Source organism: Penaeus vannamei, chromosome 4 (genome assembly GCF_042767895.1).
Source record: "Penaeus vannamei isolate JL-2024 chromosome 4, ASM4276789v1, whole genome shotgun sequence".
NCBI classification, from domain to species: domain Eukaryota; kingdom Metazoa; phylum Arthropoda; class Malacostraca; order Decapoda; family Penaeidae; genus Penaeus; species Penaeus vannamei.
This window is the reverse complement of record NC_091552.1, coordinates 44,273,560-44,296,059: the sequence shown is the minus strand read 5'-3', so window position 1 is coordinate 44,296,059 and position 22,500 is coordinate 44,273,560. Positions and strand designations below refer to the sequence as shown.

Here is a 22,500-nt window from a genome sequence, read left to right as displayed (position 1 = left end):
TTTTCCCTCTTTTCCACCCCCTTCTCTTGCTCTAACCCCTCTTCCACCTCCTCCCCACCTACTCCCCTCCTCCTCTTTTCCTCCTTTTCCTCGTCTTCCTCCTCCTCCTCTTCCTCGTCTTCCTCTTCCTCCTCTTCCTCCCCCTCCTCCACCTCCACCTCCTCCCCACCTCCTCCCCTCCACCCCCACTTCCTCCTTGACCCTCGAGGACGACCCAAGGAGACCCCCAAAGAGCCAATGTGAGCCTCGGGAGTGTGTGACCTCTCCCAGGGCGGAACAAAGGCACTCGCTCACAACCCACAAGTGTCTCGGAGTCTTGGCTGCAACGAGAACAATAGACAGATGGCTGGGAGGTGTGTGTGCGGGCGTGGGGTAGGTCTACTGGTCTATTGGTCTGGCGGCCGGTGTGTCTATCTCTCTGGGTGTTTGTTTGTCTGTGTGGTTCTAGCTAAGAGCCTGGTTGTGTGTGTGTGTATATGTGCGTGTGTTTGTGTGTCTGTCTGTGTGTGTGTGTCTGTGTTTGTGTGTGTGTTTATGCGTGTATCTGTTTATTTGTCTGTCTGTCTCTTTGTCTATATGTCCGTCTATCTGTCTGTCTATTTGTCTACCTTTCTATTTGTTTATCCATCTATCTTTATTTGCATATCGTTCTCCCCGCCCTTTCTCTGTCTGTTTATCTACAGATCTGTCTATTTGTTTATCTATCTATTTATCTATCTTTCAATTCATATATATCTAAATCTCTCTCTTTCTCTCTCTCTCTCTCTCTCTCTCTCTCTCTCTCTCTCTCTCTCTCTCTCTCTCTCTCTCTCTCTCTCTCTCTCTCTCTCTCTGTCTTACCCTCTTTCTCTTTTTCAATCCATCTATCTAGCAAATACTAAAAAAGGCGAGAACACAGGAAAAAGGAGGAGGAGAACGAGAGTGAGACAGGGCGAGAAAGCGAGACAGAGCAAGACAGAGCGAGATAGAGTAAGACAGAGCGAGATAGAGTAAGATAGAGCGGGGCAGAAAGAGACAAGAGAGACAAAACGAGACAGAGAACGAGACAGAGTGAGAAAGACCGAGACAGAGAACGAGGCAGACGGAGATCGAGACGAAGAGCGAGACAGAACGAGAAAGAGATCGAGACAGCGGACGAGGTGGACCGAGATCGAGACAGAGAACGAGACGGACCGAGACAAAGCGAGACAGAGAACGAGACAAAAGATAAGAGATCTATACGAGAAAGAAATACAAAAAAATATATAGATATGAGACAGACCGTGACAGAGAACGACACAACCCGAGACAGAAACCAAGACAGAGAACGAGACAGAGACCGAGACAGAGAACGAGACACAACCCGAGACAGAAACCAAGACAGAGACCGAGACAGAAACCAAGACAGAGACCGACACAACCCGAGACAGAAACCGAGACAGAGAACGAGACACAGAAACCAAGACAGAGACCAAGACAGAACTCGAGACAGAGAACGAGACACAACCCGAGACAGAAACCGAGACAGAAACCGAGACAGAGAACGAGACACAGAAACCAAGACAGAGACCAAGATACAACCCGAGACAGAGAACGAGACACAACCCGAGACAGAAACCGAGACAGAAACCGAGACAGAGAACGACACACAACCCGAGACAGAAACCAAGACAGAGACCGAGACAGAAACCAAGACAGAGACCGACACAACCCGAGACAGAAACCGAGACAGAGAACGAGACACAGAAACCAAGACAGAGACCAAGACAGAACTCGAGACAGAGAACGAGACACAACCCGAGACAGAAACCGAGACAGAAACCGAGACAGAGAACGAGACACAGAAACCAAGACAGAGACCAAGATACAACCCGAGACAGAGAACGAGACACAACCCGAGACAGAAACCGAGACAGAAACCGAGACAGAGAACGACACACAACCCGAGACAGAAACCAAGACAGAGACCGACACAACCCGAGACAGAAACCGAGACAGAGAACGAGACACAGAAACCAAGACAGAGACCAAGACAGAACTCGAGACAGAGAACGAGACACAACCCGAGACAGAAACCGAGACAGAAACCGAGACAGAGAACGAGACACAGAAACCAAGACAGAGACCAAGACACAACCCGAGACAGAGACCGACACAATCCGAAACACAACCCGAGACAGAAACCGAGACAGAGACCGACACACAACCCGAGACAGAAACCGAGACAGAGACCGACACACAACCCGAGACAGAAACCGAGACAGAGACCGAGACACAACCCGAGACAGAAACCGAGACAGAGAATGAGACAGAAACCAAGACAGAGACCGACACAACCCGAGACAGAAACTGAGACAGAGAACGAGACACAACCCGAGACACAACCCGAGACGGAGAACGACACAACCCGAGACAGAAACCGAGACAGAGAACTAGACACAACCCGAAACACAACCCGAGACAGGGACCGACACACACCCCGAGACAGAAACCGAGACCGAGGCCGAGACAGAGCCCGAAGGAATGGGCACGGAGCCGAGCGAGAGGCAGAGGTCCCAGGACTTTGTAATTGTTTTCCCCGGAGTTAATCACAGTTGCCAAGATGTCTCATCAAAGGCGGAGGCACAGTTGGGCAACTTATTAACCCCTGACTCTCTTGGAAGACTTAATTGTTGCAGAAAGTTTGACAAAGGCGACTTCGGCGGGAGCTCGAGGTGGGGGTGGGGGGAGGGGGAGGGGGGAGGTGGAGGTGGAGGTGGAGGAGGAGGAGGAGGATAAGGAAGGAGGGAAAGGAGGAGGAAGATGTGGAGAAGGAGGAGGATGAGGAGGATAAGGAAGGGGGGGGGAGAGGGAAGAGGAAGATGTGGAGAAGGAGGAGGAGGAGGAGGATAAGGAAGGAAGGTGAGAGGGAAGTGGAAGAAGAAGATGTGGAGCAGAAGGAGGAGGATAAGGAAGGAAGGGGAAGAGGGAAGAGGAAGATGTGGAGGAGGAGGATAAGGAAAGAGGGGGAGAGGGAAGAGCAAGATGTGGAGGAGCAGGAGGAGGAAAAGGAAGGGGCAGAGGAAAGAGGAAGATGTGGAGGAGGAGGAGGACAAGGAAGGAGGGGGAGAGGGAAGAGGAAGATGTGAAGGAGGACGAAGGGAAGGACGATAATATTACGAAGAGGAAGGACAAGAACGAGGATAAGAATGAGAATAAGAACAACATATAAACCAAAAGGAGAGGGGGAAGGAATAATATTACAAAGAGGAAGAACAAGAATAGGTAAAAGAATAACAATAAGAACAGGGCAAGAAGAGAGAAGACGGTGTAAGAGGAAGAGGGACAGAAGGAAGAAAGACGAAGAAGAGAAGGAAGAAGAAAATAAGACACGAGACAAGAAGGAAGAAGAAACGAAGGGGAAAGAAGAAGAGGACGAAGAGCAAGACGAAGGAAAGGGAGAAATAACAAGAAGAGGGTCATAATGAATAAGAAATTGAGAATGAGAAAAATAGAGAAGAAAAGGAGATAGAAGAACAAAGGAAGAAAGAATAAGAGGGGGAACAAATGGAAGAAAGGGAGGAGGAGGAGAAAGAAAAAGAGATAGAGAAACAAGAAAGTGAGATAGAAGAACAGAGGAAGAAAGAAGAAGAAGGGAAGAATAAAAAAAGAAGAAGAGGAACAAACGAGAGAAAGGGAGAAGCAGGAGAAAGAAAAGGAAACAGAAGAAGAAGAAGAAGAAAGAGAAGAGATCGTGTCCGCATGGATGGGAGTCCTCGTGTCTGTATGTCCTTGTCCTTGTCCGTGTTTGTGTCTTTGTCTGTGTCTGTGTCTGTTTTGTCTGTGTCTGTGTCTGTCTTTGTCTGTCTGTCTTTGTCTATGTCTGTCTTTGTCTGTGCCTGTGTCTGTCTTTATCTGTGTCTGTCTTTGCCTGTGTCTGTGTCTGTCGTTGTCTGTGTCTGTCTTTGTCTGTGTCTGTGTCTACGTCTGCCTTTGTCTGTGCCTTTGTCTATGTCTGTCTTTGTCTGTGCCTTTGTCTATGTCTGTCTTTGTCTGTGTCTATGTCTGTCTTTGTCTGTGCCTTTGTCTGTGTCTGTCTTTGTCTGTGTCTGTCTTTGTCTGTGTCTTTGCCAAGCGAGATAATCAAGCGCTGTCTCTCTCTCTCCTCTGCCTTCGACTGCCTTCTGCTGAGGTCGATGTCTTGTTACTCTTTGTGGTCGAGGACGAAGGTCGACCTCAAAGGGTTCATATTGACCTCGAATTCCTATTTTCTCTTCTGTTTACATTTTTCCTTTTCTTTTCTTTTTTTCTTTTTTTTCTTTTTTATCATCTTTTTCTTCTCTTTTTTTTTCTTTTTTCTTTTTTCTTTTTCTTTTTTTGTATTTCTTTTCGTGTTTTCGTTACAGTTCCCCTTTTTCGGATATTTGGTTGCATGACGTAAGGGATCTTTTTGGATTTGTTTGTTTGTTTGTTTGGTGCGTTTGTAGATAGATGAATAGATAGGTAGATAGATAGACAAATAGGTAGATAGATAGACTGATAGATTGACTGGTAGACAAATAGGTAGATAGATAGACTGATAGATTGACTGATTGATTGACACTGATAAATACATATATGCCTAATTTCATTTATTCTTCTGTCTCTCTATTTATTTAATATTGATTTGGAAAACACTAATCAATGAATAGCATCCCATTCACAAATATAGCCTTCTCCTTTGTATCTATCTGTCTATCTCTTTAGTTGTCTATCTATCTATGGGTCCACCAGTGTAACCCACAATCCTAAGACAACATCGCACTCCCAGACACCCACCCACAGCCTACACACACGAACAGAGATACACAAGCACATACACACACAAGTACATAGTTACACACACACACAAACACACACCCACAGCGACCACACCCACCCACAGCCTCCACCCACCCACCTACCCCCACCCAGAAGCCTCCACCCACCCGCTTACCCACCCACCCAGAAGCCTCAACGTTACACTCCATTCCTGATTACTGATCTCTCTCCCAATGAGGCGAGTTTGCCTAACGAAGCGAGCTCTCGGGCCTCGACCCTTGAGGAAGGCGAATCTCCAAACAGAGTGGAAGGTGAATGGCGAGACGTCCATATTGGTCTGGCCGCCGCTTCGCCCTCTTCCACGCGGCTTTTCGGAGGGCCTGGCGATCGAGGGGGGGGGGGGGAAGGAGGAGGGAGGGAAGGAAGGAGGAGGGAGGGAGGGAAGGAAGGAAGGGAGGGAAGGATGGAGGGAGGCCTGGCGAGGAGCAAGGGTTTGTATGTGTGTGTGTATCTATATACATATATATATATATATATATATATATATATATATATATATATATATATATATATATATATGCATGTATATGTATATATATAGATATATATAGATATATATGTAATCTACATCAGGGGCGCAACTAGGAACTTTAGAGGGCAGGGGTCCAGGCCACAAAAAGGGCACAATATGAATTTTATTTATAGGGGATATAGCCTGAATCATGTTCTTCAGATTTAAAAACGGAAGAAATGTTACAAGAATTTTAATGAAACAGTTGTTATCGACTGGAATTCCTGAACGAAAATGGAAATCTTACTTGAAATTTCCATTGCCTGAGTGAATGCCATGTCGATCATTCATCAGAAGGAACTACCATGTTGAAATATATATCCGGAACATGCCATTAAGGAAATTATGAACAGCCACCGATCTCAGTGTCAACAACAATATCTAATAATTTCATTTCTAAACGGAAGTTTCGCATTATCCCTAGAGAAAGAGCACTTTCACCCCTTTGAGAAAAAGGGCAGGGGTTCGGACCCCCAGGACCCCCCCCTGTAGTTGCGCGCCTGATATATATACATATATGTATAAGTATATATATATATATATATATATATATATATATATATATATACACATATATATATATATATATATATATATATATATATATATATATATATATATATATATGTATGTATATGTATATATGTATATATATATATATATATATATATATATATATATATATATATATATATATATATATATATATACACACACATATATACATATGTGTGTATATATATATGTGTGTGTGTGTGTGTAAGTGTGTGTGTGTAAGTGTGTGTATACATATATATATATATATATATATATATATATATATATATATATATATATATATATATATATGTATATATGTACATATAGATATATGTATATATATATATATACTGTATATATATATATATATATATATATATATATATATATATATATATATACATATATGTATGTATGTATGTATATATGTATATATATATATATATATATATATATATATATATATATATATATATATATATATATATATGTATGTATATATATATATATATATATATATATATATATATATATATATTTACACACACACACACACATATATATTTATATATATATATATATATATATATATATATATATATATATATATATATATATATATATATATACACATATATATAGACCTCTCCCTCTTCCCTGCCACCGTGCCTCCCTCCCTCCCCAGTGCCAGCTCCCTCCCTCCCTCCCTCCCCAGTGCCACCTCCCTCCCTCCCTCCCCAGTGCCAGCTCCCTCCCTCCCTCCCCAGTGCCAGCTCCCTCCCTCCCTCCCCAGTGCCACTCCCTCCCTCCGACCTCGCAAAACCCTCAATCCCCCTGAAAATATAATCCTACTTCTGAATGAATAATTAGAATAAAAATTCTCCCCGGGATGCAGCTCCGAGCCCGAGAGAAGACGCGTCATTCATTCGCCATTCGTCTCGATAGGAGACTCGTTTCTGCATGAGTGGCGCGGTGAGGCTCATCGGCTAGCAACGCTTCGGGAGGGAGGGAGGAGGGGAGGGAGAGAGGGAGGGAGGAGTAGAGGGAGAGGGAGGGAGAGGGGAGGAAGGGAGGGAGAGGGGAGGGAGAGAGGGAGGGAGGGAGAGAGAGGGAGAGAGAGAGAAAGAGAAAGAGAGAGAAAAAGAGATAGTGAGTGAGAAAGATATAGAGTAAGAGAGACAGAGAGAAAGAGAGATGGGAAGGGAAATAAGTAGTTTGATAAAGACGAGCGAGGCTGATTTTCTTCCTTTTGCTATCAATAAGACATTTTTAAGGTATTTTTTTCTTTAATTCTAAAACGTTATTGCTAAAATCAGATAACGCATCCATATAACATTACACATACACGTTCCCCATTCCCCCAATCCACCAACCCTCCAATCCTCCCCTTCCCCCATCCCCTCCTCATCTAGCACCCCCCCCCTCCCCTTCCCCATCTCTCCTACCTCTCCCCTCCCTCCCTTCCTATCAACCCCCCTGCATCCTCCCTTCCTCAACCTACCCTTTCTCCCTATCCCCCATTCCCCTTCCCTTCCCCATCAACTCCCCTTTCCTCTTCACATCTCCCATCCCCCCTCCCTCCTCCCCTCCATCCCCCGTCCCCCACCCCCCCACCTCCTCCCTCACTCCCCTTCCCCTCCTTTTCTCTCCACCTCCCTCCATCCCCCCCAACCCCTCCCTCATCCTCCCCCTCCTCCCCCCCCTTCCCCTCCTCCACTCCCTCCCCTCCTCCTCCTTCACTCCCCTTCCCCTCCCTCCACTCCCATCCCCCACCCCCTCCTTCACTCCCCTCCCCCTCCTTTTCTCTCTCTCTCCCCACCCCCCAACCCCCCTCCATCCCCCCAACCCCTCCCCCCCTCCTCCCCCTTCCCTCCCCCTCAAAAAAAATCCGTGTTTACGTACGCCACTTTTAAGCAAATTGAGGCCCGGCCGGAGATGGTGGCCCGCAATCAGTCTCGGGCTTTTACCGATATTAAGCATATTGAAGCTGGTAATAATAATAACAACATGGCGGCGGAGGCGGAGGGTGGGGGGTGGGCTGGGGTGGAGGAAGGGGGAGTGGGGGGGATGGGGTGGAGGAAGGAGGAGGGGCGGATGTGGAAGGAAGGGGGGGATGGAAGGAATGGTGGAAGGAAGGGTGAAGGGTGGGGAAGGGGGTGGGTGAGGGGGTTTGTGGAAGAGTGGGTGGGTGAGTAGGTGGCTGGGTTTGTGGAAGGATGAAGGAGGGGGTGGGTGAGTGGAAGGGTGGGGGAGGGGGTGGGTGAGTTTGTGGGAGGAAGGGTGTGTGGAAGGTTTGGTAAGTAGGTGGGTGGTGGAGTATATGAGGTGTGGGAGGGGGGTAGGTGCAGGTGGTAAGGTGGGGCGAGAGGTCGAGTAAGTGGGAGTGGGAGGGTGAGTAAGTGAGGTTGGAGGGTGAGTAAATGGGGTGGGAGGGTGAGTAAGTAAAGTTAGAAGCTGAGTAAGTGGAGTGGGAGGGTGAGTAAGTGAGGTTAGGGAGGTGGGGGGAGGATAGGGGAGGAGAAGTAGAAGTATAGGAGGATAGGTAGAGAGAGAAAGAGTAAAACAGGGAGATACAGAGACAGGGAGGGATAAAAAAGACTAAGAGAAATAGAGAAGAGAGTTAGAAAAGGAGGAGAGGAGAGAGAGAGAGAGAGAATATAGAGAGAAACAAAGAAATGGGGACCAGAGAAATGGGGAGACAGGAGGAGGAGAGGAATAGAGAGATGAGATAGAGGAAGATAAGAGAGAAAGGGGAAGAAGAGAAACAGAAAGATAAAAAAAAAACATTTATAAGAAACAACAAACAGCGGTAGAGAGAGGAATAGACAGGGAAAGAAGAGGAGAATCAGAGAAAAAAGGGGAGAGAAAGAGAGAGAAGGAGAGACAATAGATTGAGGGAAGGGAGAGAAGAGAGGAAGGAGAAAGAGAAAAGAGAAGAAAAACTTAAAGGAAAAAATGGATACGGGAGAAATAAGATGAACAAAAAGAAAAAAAGAGGAAAGGAGAAAGAGAGAAAGAAAGAGAAAGACGGAGAGGTGGACGCGTAAAGATGTAGAAGGAAAAATGAAGAATGAGGGAGAAGGAAAAGGAGAAAAATGGAGAAAGAGCGGTAATAAAAGTGGACAAAAATAAAAGCAGAAATAAATGAAAGAAGGAAAATAGAAGAAGAGAAGAAGTAGAAAGGCAGAGAGAGAGAAACAGAGAGAAACAGAGAGACAGACAGACAGAGACAGAGATAGGAGGGTGAGAGATGGAGGAGGAGGAGGGTCGAATACAGTTAACGATAGAAGGGAGATGAAATAAGGGAGATAAAGGCGAATAAAGAACAAAGATAGGAGGAAGGATAAACACAGATCATCCTAGTAATATTCTCCAGTATTTTTTTCTTCTCTTTTCTTTTCTTTTTGTGTGAAAGAGAGAGAGAGAAAACGAGAGGAAGAAAGAGAAAGAAAGACAGAAAGAATGATCAAGAAAAAAAGAGAGATAGAGAGAATAAGAAACAAACAAACACACATACAAAGACAGACAGACAGACACAGACACAAAGAAAGTACGTGTATTGACTTATCTTTAAATCACAAGAACCAGAGAGTGACTTACCTGTGTCTCCGCTTTTTCTTCTTCTTCCTAGAGAGCCCCAGTGACGGCGGATCCCCAGGTTTGCCCAGAAGGCCCTCGGAACTGAAGCCTGCAAAGGGAAAGGGAGGCTTAAGGACATCAAATCACAGGGCAAAGAGTCGGAGAAAGGACATCGGGTAATAGGGCAAAGAGCGGGAGAAAGAAAGGGAAAAGAAGATAGAGAAATAAAGGTCAATAGATATACGGAATGATTAATTTATGTACGCACTCGCCCACCCATAAAAATTATATATATATATATATATATATATATATATATATATATATATATATATATATATATATATATATATATATATATATATATATATATATATATATTTAAATATATGAATGTAAATATATACATACATATGTCTCTTTCTCTCTCTCTCTCTCTCTCTCTCTCTCTCTCTCTCTACACACATATCTATCTATCTATCTATACACTCACACACATATAGAGAGGTAGATAGATAGATAGATAGATATACATATATATATATACATATATATATATATATATATATATATATATATATATATATATATGTATATATATATGTATATATATATATATATATATATATATATATATATATATATATATATATATATATATATATGTATGTATGTATGTATAGGTAGATATATAGATAGATATGTATATACCAATATAATTGGAAAAACACTCTACTGTGTTGATACACTGGTAGAAAAGCCCACAACGCACAAACTAGATTTATTTCAATAAATCTAGTTTGTGAATATATATATATATATATATATATATATATATATAGAGAGAGAGAGAGAGAGAGAGAGAGAGAGAGAGAGAGAGAGAGAGAGAGAGAGAGAGAGAGAGAGAGAGAGAGAGAGAGAGAGAGAGAGAGAATGAGTGGGATGAGGGGGGTCAGCAACTATATATTTTTCGTGTAGAAAACCATTCGCTATATCTGAATATAGGAATTCCAAGAAATTTTCAAAAGGGTGAAAAAAAAGCCAAAAACAAAGTACACTTATCCAGCAATACACAAAAAGATACAATTTTTTAATAAAGAAAAAAATAAAAGTTCCCACGAAAGACCGAAATGAGGGAAACCAAATTAAATTTCTTGATTTAATCAGTAGCCGAGCGACCGCCGCTGTAAAATACTGAACAGGGGAATCACTAATACAATAAGTGAACTGGTCACCCCAGCTGCGATCGCCCGTGGCTGGTTTAAATCGAGGCGTGCGAAAAAGGGTGAAAAAAGGAGGGAGAGAAAAGGCGAAAGAGAGAGAGGAAGAGAAAGTGTTGGGGGAAAAAAATCAACGCATGGTCACACAGGAGAGATGCCGACACACACACCCGCATACACAGACACACACGAACGGATGCGTGGGTATGTATAGGAGAGCGTATGCGAGAAAGATGATTAATGTACCAATATGTATATTCACTATAACCACACGAACACGTATATATACCGATGCACAGATGCAAAAAAGAAAAAAAAAAAGTGATAATGATTAAATGACATTTATGTTATTATTTCATGAACTGTTGCCATCACTCTTTATGACATATTCAGCTTTTATTCAGTATATTTCAGGCAAAACAAAATGCGAACAATCATTAGAAATAAAAATAAAAATACTTGTCAGTTCCCCCTTTATTTAGCTATTCTATTACCATCACCAATGCAAAAAAAAAAAAAAAAAAAAAAAAAAAAAAAAAAAGCTTTAATTTTCATATCAAATATCTATTGTTTGTTCTCCTTCTTCCCATTCGCTTATGTGGATCCACATCACTCATCATATCCACCCATTCATACACCCATCCACACCTTTCTTTCCAGCCCAAATTCATCCCAAATCCATAAATAATATCCACAAAATTTCACTCATCGAACGCGCGAATTGCCAATAAGTCCTCAGTAAAGTTCTTTAAATTTCGGTCAATTTTTAACGCCGAAATTCCTGAGTCGAGCCTTCGATGAGTGTGATACCCGCATATCCGAATCGGGTATTAGTGTATTTTGTGTCTATTAGTGTATTTATTGCCAGGGGGTTGTTGACTCCAGGTCCTCAGGCGCACTCACGTCGAAGGCTCTCCGGTGATCGGATACCGTGAGGAGGACTCGATCTTCTTTTTCTTTTTCATTTTCTCTTTTGCTTTCTTTCTTTTATTCTCTTCCTCTTTCTTTGCTTTGTTTTATTCGCTTCCTTTTTTGGTTTTGTTTTGCTTTCTTTCTGTTATTCGCTTCCTCTTTCTTTGTTTTATTTTATTTTATTCGCTTCCTTTTTTTGGTTTTGTCTTGTTTTCTTTCTTTTATGCGCTTTTCTTCGTTTTCTTTCGTTTATGCGCTTTTTTCTTTTCTATTGTTTTTTTCTCTTAGTCGCTCCTTTTTTCGTTTTTCTTTCTTTTATTTGCTTCTTTTTTGGTTGTCTTTCATTTATTCGCTTCCATTTTTCGTTTTCTTTCTGCAACTTGACATGCATAAATGTTTGCAAGATCGCATGAGTAACTTGTGGAACAGGTATATATCTGTGTTTATTTATGTGTATTAATAAGGAGATATATCTGTATATTGGTCATTGCATAATCAATAATTGGATGTAAGACTGGGGGATAGGAGAAACGTTTCGGAATTGATAGGACTTGATAGGAGAAACGTTTCGGAATTGATAGGACTTGATAGGAGAAACGTTTCGAGATTAATAGGATTTATATATATATATATATATATATATGAGAAACGTTTCGAGATTAATAGGATTTATATATATATATATATATATATATGAGAAACGTTTCGGAATTTATATGAATTTTGATAGGAGAAACGTTTCGGGATTGATAGAACTTTTGTTATGAGAAACGTTTCGGAATTGATAAGACTTTTGCTCTGAGAAACTTTTCAGGATTGATAGAACTTTTGTTATGAGAAACGTTTCGTAATTGATAGGACTTTTGATAGAAACGTTTCGGAATGGAGATGGACTTGAATGGAATGGACTTGATAGGAGAAACGTTTCGGGATTCATAAGGCTTTTGATAAGAGAAACATTTCGGAATTGATAGGACTTTTGATTGCTAAAATGACCACTATCGGTATTTGTGGATCAAATTTCGCTTCTTTTATCAAAAAGGAATTTGAAAACCTCCGAGATCACAGCGGCTTCGTCTTATCATGAGCACTTCAACCTCTCTGCCGCCCACACCCACGCCCACAAGCCCCTTGTCGAAGCGCCCATGGAAGAGATAAGATTCCAATGACCTTCTACCGCCCACCTAACGACTCCTCAGAGGCACTCACGCCCTCGAAGGCCAAGAGGGAGAAGCAGAGCGCCCCTCCGCGACCACCCGCGGGGGCGCCTCGCTCCACACACGTCGCACGCCCTCACTTCGCCCCTCCACGCCCCCACCACGCGCCCTCGTCAGCCCTCCCTCCACCCCCAAGCCCTCACTTCACCCCTCGCTACCCCCTCCCAAGCCCTCACTTCACCCCTCCACACCCCCACCCCCTAAGCCCTCATCCACACCCACCCCACGCCCTCGCCGACCCTTCCCCTCCCCCCAAACCCTCATACCCTCCCTCCCCCACCCCCGCCCCCTCTCCGCCGCCCACAGTCTCCTTCCGAACCATTAAAATCAAATTTTTTGACACGCACTCCTCGCAATTTATTTTGGGAATAATTGGTCCTCAGCGGCGCAGAGAGCCCCAGGGCCTTCCCCCAGGTGCTCAGTGCCTCGGCGGCCCTTCCCCGCGGCCGACGACCCCCACCCCCTCCCTCCCTCCCTCCCCCTCCTTCTTCCCCTCTCCTTCCTTCTCCTTTCCCCTCCCTCCCTCTCCCTCTCCTTCCTTCCCCTTTCCCCTCCTTCTTCCCCTACCTCTCCCTCCCCCTCCTTCCCCCTCCTTCCCCCTCCCTCCTCCGCTTCCTCCCGCTCCCTCTCCCTCCCTCCCCCTCCCTCTCCCTCAGGAGCCACCAACAGGACCTTCCCAGACGTGCCTCGTGGGTCGCCTCTCTTTTTATTTATTTACTATTTTTTTATCTACTCTTTCGTTTTATCGTCATATTTTTAATGATTTTCTTTCTTTATCTTCTCCTTCTTCATCTTCATCTTTTTCATCTTTTTCATCTCCATCTTCTTCTTTTTCTTCTTCATCTTCATCTTCTTCATACCCTTCTTCTTTTTCTTCTTCAACTTCTTCTTAATATTGTTTTTCATCTTAATCTCCGTCTTCACTTTTTTTCCTTCATCATCCCTTACCTATTCTTATTATTATTCGTATTCTTTTAATTATACTTCTTATTCTTATTCTTCTCTCCCATCATTTCTTGTTCTTGTTTTATTTTCCTCTTCTCATCTTTTTCATCACCATTCTTTAATATCATTATTAACATCATTAATATTATTATAATATCACACTTAATATCATTATTACCATCGTCATTACTTTCATTACTGATATTATTATTAATATCATAATCATGTGCAGTGTTATTATCAGTAGCAGTAATTGATATTGTTATTGTTATCATTAGTATCATTGTTATCATTGTTATTACTCTTATGAATATCACCCTTTATTATCATGATCAATTTCATCATTATTTTCATAATTGTTGTTATCACTATTAATACCACCATTACTTCATTATCATCATCATAATAGCAATGATGATAATAACAATTGTAATAACTATGCAGTGTCATCATTATTATTATTACTATTATGTTCATCGTCATTGCTATTACTATCATCATTATAATTATTAGCATTACCATTATCATTTTCATTATTATCATTACCATTCGCATTATCATTATTAGTTTGTTATCATCATTATCATTACTAACATTAATATCATTATTATCGTTATCATTGTCATTTCTGTTATTATTATCATTATTATATCATGATCATCATCAGTATTAACATTAACATTATATTATTACCACCGTTATTTCTATTTTTGTCATTATAACCATTATCATTATTATCATTATCACTATTTATTATCACCACTTATATTATCATTGATATCACTATTACTGTTATTATTTTTTCACTATTATCACCATTGTTATTACTATCCTTATCATTATTGTTGTCATCGTTATCAGAACTATTTTCACCACTATCATCACCATCACCACCATTAGTGTTACTTTCAATATATATTTTTTAACTCATCACTACTAACAATTGCAGTTCTCATCACCCCAACTATCATTATTAATTTTAGTATCAAATATTTTCACTATCTTACTGTCTCACTCTCTCTCTCTCTCTCTCTCTTTCTTTCTCTCATTCTCTTTCTCTTTCTCTTTCTCTCTCTCTCTCTCTCTCTCTCTCTCTCTCTCTCTCTCTCTCTCTCTCTCTCTCTCTCTCTCTCTCTCTCTGTCTCTCTCTCTCATTCTCTTTCTCTCTCTTTCTCTCTCTTTCTCAATTTCTTTCTCTCTCTTCCTCTCTCTTCCTCTCTCTCTCTCTCTCTCTCTCTCTCTCTCTCTCTCTCTCTCTCTCTCTCTCTCTCTCTCTCTCTCTCTCTCTCTCTCGCTCTCTCCCTCTCTCTCTCTTTTCACAGTCTTTTACTTCGTCTTCTCGCTATTCCTTTTCGCAACTCACATTTTCCTATTTCCGCTTCGTTCTCCTGTTGTTCCCTCTCCTCTCTTTCGTTTCTCTTTTTCTTTCCTTCCATCCACTAAATCTTTCTTCTCCTTACTCTCCTCTTCGCCTCTCTGTATGTAGGTGTTTTTTTAGTTTCTGTTTATCCGTCTATCGCATTATTTATCTATCTATCTTGTAATCTATCGCTTTTTGTCTACGTATCTTTATTTAGTTGTTTGCTTGTTTGCCTTCTTCCGTATCTATCTATCTATGCATTTATCTGTCTGTCTATCTATCTGTCTCATCGTTTTTTATGTAGGTTCGTTATATGTCTCTCTTACAGACACACATTCTCTCTTTCTCTCTCCCTCCCTCCCTCCCTCCCTCTCTTTTTTTTTCTTTCTCTCGGTCTCTCTTTCTCTTTCTCTTTCTTTTTCTTTCTTTCTCTCTCTCCCTTTCTCTCTCTCTGTCTCTCCCTTCCTCCCTCCCTCCCTCCATCCATCCATCCCTCCATCCATCCATCCCTCCATCCATCCATCCATCCATCCATCCATCCATCCCTCCCTCCCTCCATCCATCCCTCTCTCTCTCTCTCTCCCTCCATCCCTCTCTTTCCCACAACCATCCTCCCTCCGCGCGCCCTCCCTCCACCACCACCATCCCCCCCTCCCCCTCTCCCTCCCACTGTTTCATTACCCGCGTCTTTCTAACACTAATCAAGCAATTTCCAGATTTAATTGAGGTGCGAGCGAGTGCGCCGGGGCGAGCGACCGTGTCAGCGCCACCTGTCAGCTGCTAATAGCCTAATGACCAGGTGAATGCCGGCCCCTACCCCCCTGCTGGGTCCTGGGGGTGGAGGGAAGGGAGAGAGGGGTGGAGGGAAGGGAGGAGGGAGAGAGAGAGGGAGGGGGGTGTGATGGAGGGAGTAGGAGAGAGGGGTGGGAGGAGGAGAGAAGTTTGGAGGGAATGGGGGTGTGCGATGGAGGGAAGAGTGGAGGGAATGGGGAGGAGGGATGGAGGGAAGGTGGGGTAAGGAGGAGGATGATAAAGAAAGGAGAGAGGAAAGACAGAAGAATAGAGAAAGAGTGAGAAGCAGAACAGACGGGTAGAACGAAAGGAGGAAGAAGAATAGAGAAAGAGAGAAGCAGAAGAGATGGATAGAACGAATAGAGGAAGAAGAAGAAGAAAGAGAGAGACAGGAAGACGGGAGAAACAATAACAAAGGGAAGTAAATATCAAGAATGGGATCTCAGAATGAGAATGAGGAGAAAGCGATGACAATAAGTGTCATAGCGAAGCGGGAAGAGGCGAGGAGAAGGAATAGGAGAGAAGGGAGGACAGACAGGTAGACAATGAAAGGAAGACAATCAACAGAGGGACAGCCGGACGGATGGATAATAGGAGGGCAAGGGAGAAAGAGAGGGATAGATAGGGGAAGGAAAGACAGAAAGAAAGGGAGAGAGAGAGAGGGGGGATTGGGAGAGATGGAGACGGAGAAAGAGAAGGATAGAGAGAGGGAGGAAAGACAGAAAGAAAGGGAGAGAGAGAGAGAGGGGGGTTGGGAGAGATGGAGACGGAGAAAGAGAGGGATAGAGAGAGGGAGGAAAGACAGAAAGAGAGGGGGAGAGAGAGAAAGAGTGGAATTGGGAGAGATGGAGATGGAGACGGAGAGGAAGAGAGAGGGAGGAAAGACAGAAAGAGAGAGGATGATGGAGAGGGAGAGGGAAAAAGAGAGAAAGATGGAGAAGGATATGGTAAGGGAGATAGAGAGGGAGAGGGAAAGGGAGTAGGAGAAGGAGAGCAATAAAGATAGAGATAAATAGATAGATAGAGAGAGAGAGAGAGAGAGAAACAGAGACAGACAGACAGAGAGTGGAAGGAGAAAGAGAGAGAAAAAAATCTCAAAACTGAAGAAAGAAAATAAATCAGAGACAAAGAAAGAATGGAAAGAAAGAGAGGACGAAGAGACAAAGGCGCGAACGGGAGATGGAGGGAGGGAGAGGGAGACGGAGAGTGTGGAGGGTGGGGAGGGGGAGGAGGAGAGAAAAGGGAGAGAGAGGAACAGAAAGAGAAAGAGCAAGAGAGAGAGACACAGTGAGAGAGAGAGAGAGAGAGGGAGATAGATAGATTGATAGATGGATAGATTGATAGATAGATAGAGAGAAGGGAAGAGAGGGGACCAGAAAGAGAAAGAAAGAAAGACTAAGAGAGAGAGAGGGGGGAGCCAGAGAAAGAAAGATAGATAGATAGAAAGAGAGAGAGAATGAGAGAGTGAGAGAGTGTGTGTAGAGAGAGAGAGGGGGAGAGAGAGAGGACCAGAAAGAGAAAGAGAAAAAGACTAAGAGAGAGAGAGAGACAAAAAAAAAAGAAAAAAAGATAGATAGATAAAGAGAGAGAGAGAGAGAGAGATAAAGAGGGAGGGAGAGAAAGAGAGAGAGGGAGAGAGAGAGATAGAGAGAGAGAGAGATAAAGAGAGAGAGAGAGAGGGGGGGAGGGACCAAAAAAAAAAAAAAAGAAAGATAGATAGATAAAGACAGAGAGAGAGATAAAGAGATAAAGAGAGAGAGAGAGAGAGAAAGTGAACAGCATTCTTCAAAGGCAAGATGAGGAAGGCTATTGCACACGCCGGAGCAGAGAGAATTTCCAACAGCGGGGAGAAGAATATTGGTAAAATTGTACCAGCGAAAATGGATTTATTTAGGGACTCTGGGATTTGAATGTAAATGAAGAGAAATGCTTGGGCGTTCTGTGTGCGTGTGTATGTGCGTGTGTATGTGCGTGTGTGTGTGTGTGTGTGTGCGTGTGTGTATGTGTGTGTGTGCGTGTGTATGTGTGTGTGTGTGTGTGTTATGTTTTTTTTTTTTAAGTTGGGGTTTTAGGGGGGTGAGGGGAGAAAGTGGTGGGAGTATCTAAAAGGGAAGAGGTCGATACGGATGAAGAGGAGGAACGAGAGAGGAGAAGAGAACTGATGTGTAGAAAGTAAAAAAAAAAAAAAAAATGAAAGCTGACATTCTGAAACGGTTTGAAGAGAACGATGAGCTATGTAATAAAAAATTGAAAAGGGTTCAAAAGTTTTTTTTTCTAAATAAATTATTTTCGAAAACGGCCTCAACAGATTTAGTTTTTGTCTTTCTATTAACATATTAAAACAAAATTAAATAAGAAACGCGAAAGAAAATGGAAACGCCTACACGAGCAAATGAGAAAATACCGAGCAACACACACAAAAAAAAAAAACGAAAAAAACATTGCAAACGAACAGAAGCAATTCACCCTGATATCGCCTGCGACCATTGCAACCCCTCCCCCCCTCCCTCCCTCCCTCCCCCCTATCCACTCTCCCCTCCACCCCTCACCCTTACCTCCAACTCCCTCCCTCCCTCCTTTACCCACCCCCAATCCCTCCAACCCCCTTGCTTACCCACCCCAACCCCAACCCCTAACCTCCCACCCCCACCCCCAATCCCCTACCCACCAACCCCCACCCCTACCCTTACCCCCCCACCCCCCACCCTCCCTTCCCTCCCTACCCCTTACCCTCCACCCCTTACCCACCCCCAAACCCCAACCCCTCTACCCCCACCCCTACCCCCCACGCCCTCAAAGCACCCCCCCAAAAAGAAGGAAAAAAATAGAAACGACCCAACCGAACCTATAGCAACGACCTCGTGAAGTGCCGAACGACCTAGCTCGCCATGTGCCTTGGTGATGTATGTGTTAATGGCCAGGCGGACGACCCGAGGAGAAGAGGGATGGGGGAGGGAGAGGGAGGGGGGGAGGGAGGAAAAGAGAGGGGGAAAGGGAAGGAGGGAGAGGGAGAGGGAAGAAGGAAAAGAGAGGGATGAAGGAGGGAGAGGGAGAGGAAGGAGAGGGAAGGAGGAGGGAGGAAAATGGAAGGAGAGGGAGGGGGAGAAAGATAAGGGAAGAAGGGAGAGGGTAAGAAAGAGAGAGAGACAGACACACTAGAAGGAAGAAAAGAGAAGGGAAAGAGAAAAGGAGAGAGATGAGAATAAGGTAGGAAATAGCAGAGCGTGTGAGAAAAAAAAATAGAGAAAGAGAAAAAGAAAGATAAACAAATGAGAAACAAAAATACACACAAAAAAGTAAACAATAGAGATACAAAAACAAAAAACAAAAAAAGAGAAAGAATACCCGCCAAACCATTTAAAGTCTCTCTTTTTTCCAGAAGTTGTTGGTTTTCTTTACCAATTTTCCGGCCGAACGATCAAAATAGTCAACAGCTATGAGGTGGGACTTGTTTAGAACATGTCGACGGAGGCTTTGCGCTTCCCGCTTCGTTTTTGTTTTGGGGTTTGTTTTTGTTTTGCTTTTAATCGTTCGTGTAAGTTGCTCTTCGTTTTTTGTTGTTGTTGTTTATATATAAATGTATCGTTAGTGAATTTGTTTGTTTGTTTGTTTGTTTTGTGAGCGGTTTGAGCTTTATTTTTGTTTTGTTTATAATTGTTTGTATAAGTTTCTCTTCGTCTTTCTTTCTTCCTTTCTTTCTTTTAATAAATATATCGCTGGTGAAAGTTTTAGTTTTTTTTGTGAGTGGTTTACGATGCTGGTTTATGATTTATGATTGTCTATTACTGGCGGATGTGAGAAACTTCTGTCCATCTTTTTTTATGAAAGTTATTTATAGTTCCGTGTATTTTGTACGATGAATCTCTATTCTCGTGGCGCTTTCCTCCGCAAAAAAAAAAAGAAAAGAAAAAAAAATGTATGTGGTTATTTTTGGAATTATCAAAAACAATGTTAATAGTGATGTTATTAGTATAAGTGGAATTTCCAAGTTTTATTTTTCATGCTACTATTAACGTTGTTAGCTCTCTATTGCTACTTTCGTCATCATTATTACTTTTATTGTCATTGTCTTTGCTGATGATGATGACTACTATAAATATAATCAGTAAAAAATAGTGAATTTCCGAGAATTAGCATTACTATTTTCATAATTGTTATTCTTGTCATTACCGTTATTTCGTTATCAATAATACCATCAGTATTTTTATTCTGAGTATCATTATTAATGATATTACTGCCATTACTGCTACTACTCCCATTAATTCTATTATTATTATCTCTATTATTATCACCATCCTCATTATCATCAGTACAGTAAGAGTATTAATAATGATAAGATAAATGACACAGTGATAGACAAGAGAAATACAAGAAACTTATTCAGTGTATAATTATGCTGTCATTGATGATCATGCTGTCATATCATTGCAGATTTGGATCTCATACCCATGTAATACTTACTTTATCGAGAAATAGGTATCATACCTGTTAAAAACCACATTTAACGAGAAATAGGTATCATACCCATTTAAAATCTCCTTTAACGAGAAATAGATCTCAAACCCACGCGAAACTTACTCTAACGAGAAATAGGTACCATACCCATTAAAAACCTCCTTTAACGAGAAATAGGTATCATACCCATTTAAAACCTCCTTTAACGAGAAATAGATCTCATACCCACGCGAAACTTACTCTAACGAAAAATAGGTATCATACCCATTAAAAACCTCCTTTAACGAGAAATAGGTATCATAATCATTTCAAACTTATTTTAACGAGAAATAGATCTCATGCCCATGTAAACTTACTCTAACGAAAAATAGGTATCATACCCATTAAAAACCTCCTTTAACGAGAAATAGGTATCATACCCACGCAAAACCTACTTTAACGAGAAATAGGTATCATACCCATTTAAAACCTAATTCAACGAGAAATAGATCTCATACCCACACAAAACCTACTTTAACGAGAAATAGGTATCATACCCATTTAAAACCTACTTTAACGAGTAAAAAAAAAAAAAAAAAAAAAAAAAAAAAAAAAAAAACATAAACAAATGACAAACATCAGAAAGTATTCAGAGGAAATCTACCTTTTCTCTGTTCGTTCGAGTCTCAATATTTCTGTCGCTTCATTTTTACCCGAAGTTCGAATCTCTTTTTCGAAAATTGCTTCGTTGTTCCGACTCTGTTTCGAACCGGGTAATGGTAGCGATACTGAGAGAGGCGGAGAGAGAAGGAGAGTGTGTAGAGAGAGAGAGAAGGAGAGTGTGTAGAGAGAGAGAGAGAGGCACAAAGAGAAGGAGAGGGTGTAGGGAGAGAGAAGGAGAGGATGTAGAGAGAGAGAGTAGAGAGAGAGAGAGAGAGAGAGAGAGAGAGAGAGAGAGAGAGAGAGAGAGAGTAGAGAGAGAGAGAGAGAGAGAGAGAAGGAGTGAGTTTAGAGAGAGAGAGAGAGAGAGATAGGGTGTAGAGAGAGAGAGAGAAGGAGAGGGTAGAGAGAGAGAGAGAGAGAAGGAGAGGGTTTAGAGAGAGAGGGAGAGGAGAGGGTATATATATATATATATATATATATATATATATATATATATATATATATACAGAGAGAGAGAGAGAGAAGGAGAGGGTGTAGAGAGAGAGACAGAAGGAGAGGGTGTAGAGAGAGAGAGAAGGAGAGGGTTTAGAGAGGAAGAGAGAGAGAGGGAGATGGAGATGAATGGAGACAGAGAGGGAAATTTCTTTCTTTATCTAAAGGTTTTTACCCCTTTCGTTTTGTTTGTTTGACATTACCTTTTTTTCTTTCTTTCTTTCTTTTTAACCTTTTTACAAACAAAAACAACACGCATATGCTGCACGCCCTACCGCTGTATAGCATCTTCACGCCCCGAAAAAGGCAATGTAGCGAAAATGACCCTTCGAGCCGTTCCACTGCCCTACGTTGTTATATTTGCAATTTGCACAGCGTGAATCTTTATATTTAACGTCGTTATATGCAAACCGCTGACCATAGAATAGGACCGCAGAGAGGAGAGAGAGGGGGAGGGGGGGGAGAGAGAGAGAGAGGGGAGAGGGAGAGAGAGAGGGTGGGAAGAAAAGGAGTGAGAAAGAGTGAAAAGGGGGGAGGGAGGAAGGGAGAAAGAGAGGGGGAGAAACGGAGTGAGAGAGTGAAAGGGGGAAGGGAGGAGAGGGGGAGAGAGAGAGAGTGAAAGGGGGGGAGGGAGAAAGGGAGAAAGAAGGGGCGGTGGGAAGATTGAGAGAGTGGAAGGAGAGAAAGGAGAGAGAGAGTGAAAGGGGTTAGGGAGAGAGAGAGGGGGGAGAGAAGGAGTGAGAGAGTGAAAGGGGAGAAGGGAGAGAAAGAGAGAGAGTGTGTGTGAAATGGGAAGGGGGAGAGAGAGAGAGAGAGAGAGAGAGAAAGGGGAGGGGAGAAGGGAAAGAGAGGGAAAGAGAGAACAGGAAAAGAAAGAGAGAGAAGAGAACCACAAATAACTCTCGGTGGTTTTACAGAGTGCCTCTTCGCCGATCCTTAACTCCTCCTCTCCATATCCCCTTCCTCCTCCTCCTCCTCCTCCTCCTCTCCCTCCTCCTCCTCTTTCTCCTCTTCCTC

At 42.6% G+C, this 22,500-nt stretch overlaps 1 protein-coding gene across 1 annotated transcript in view; it reads right to left on the bottom strand.

Moving 5' to 3' along the window:
- The window catches only part of LOC138861635 (visual system homeobox 2-like), a 116,958-nt gene that overhangs the window by 58,152 nt on the left and 36,306 nt on the right, over positions 1-22,500 (bottom strand). The window contains exon 2 of the mRNA XM_070121448.1: positions 9,470-9,557. Coding sequence (XP_069977549.1) covers positions 9,470-9,557 — 88 coding nt within the window. The remainder of the gene's footprint in view (positions 1-9,469; positions 9,558-22,500) is intronic.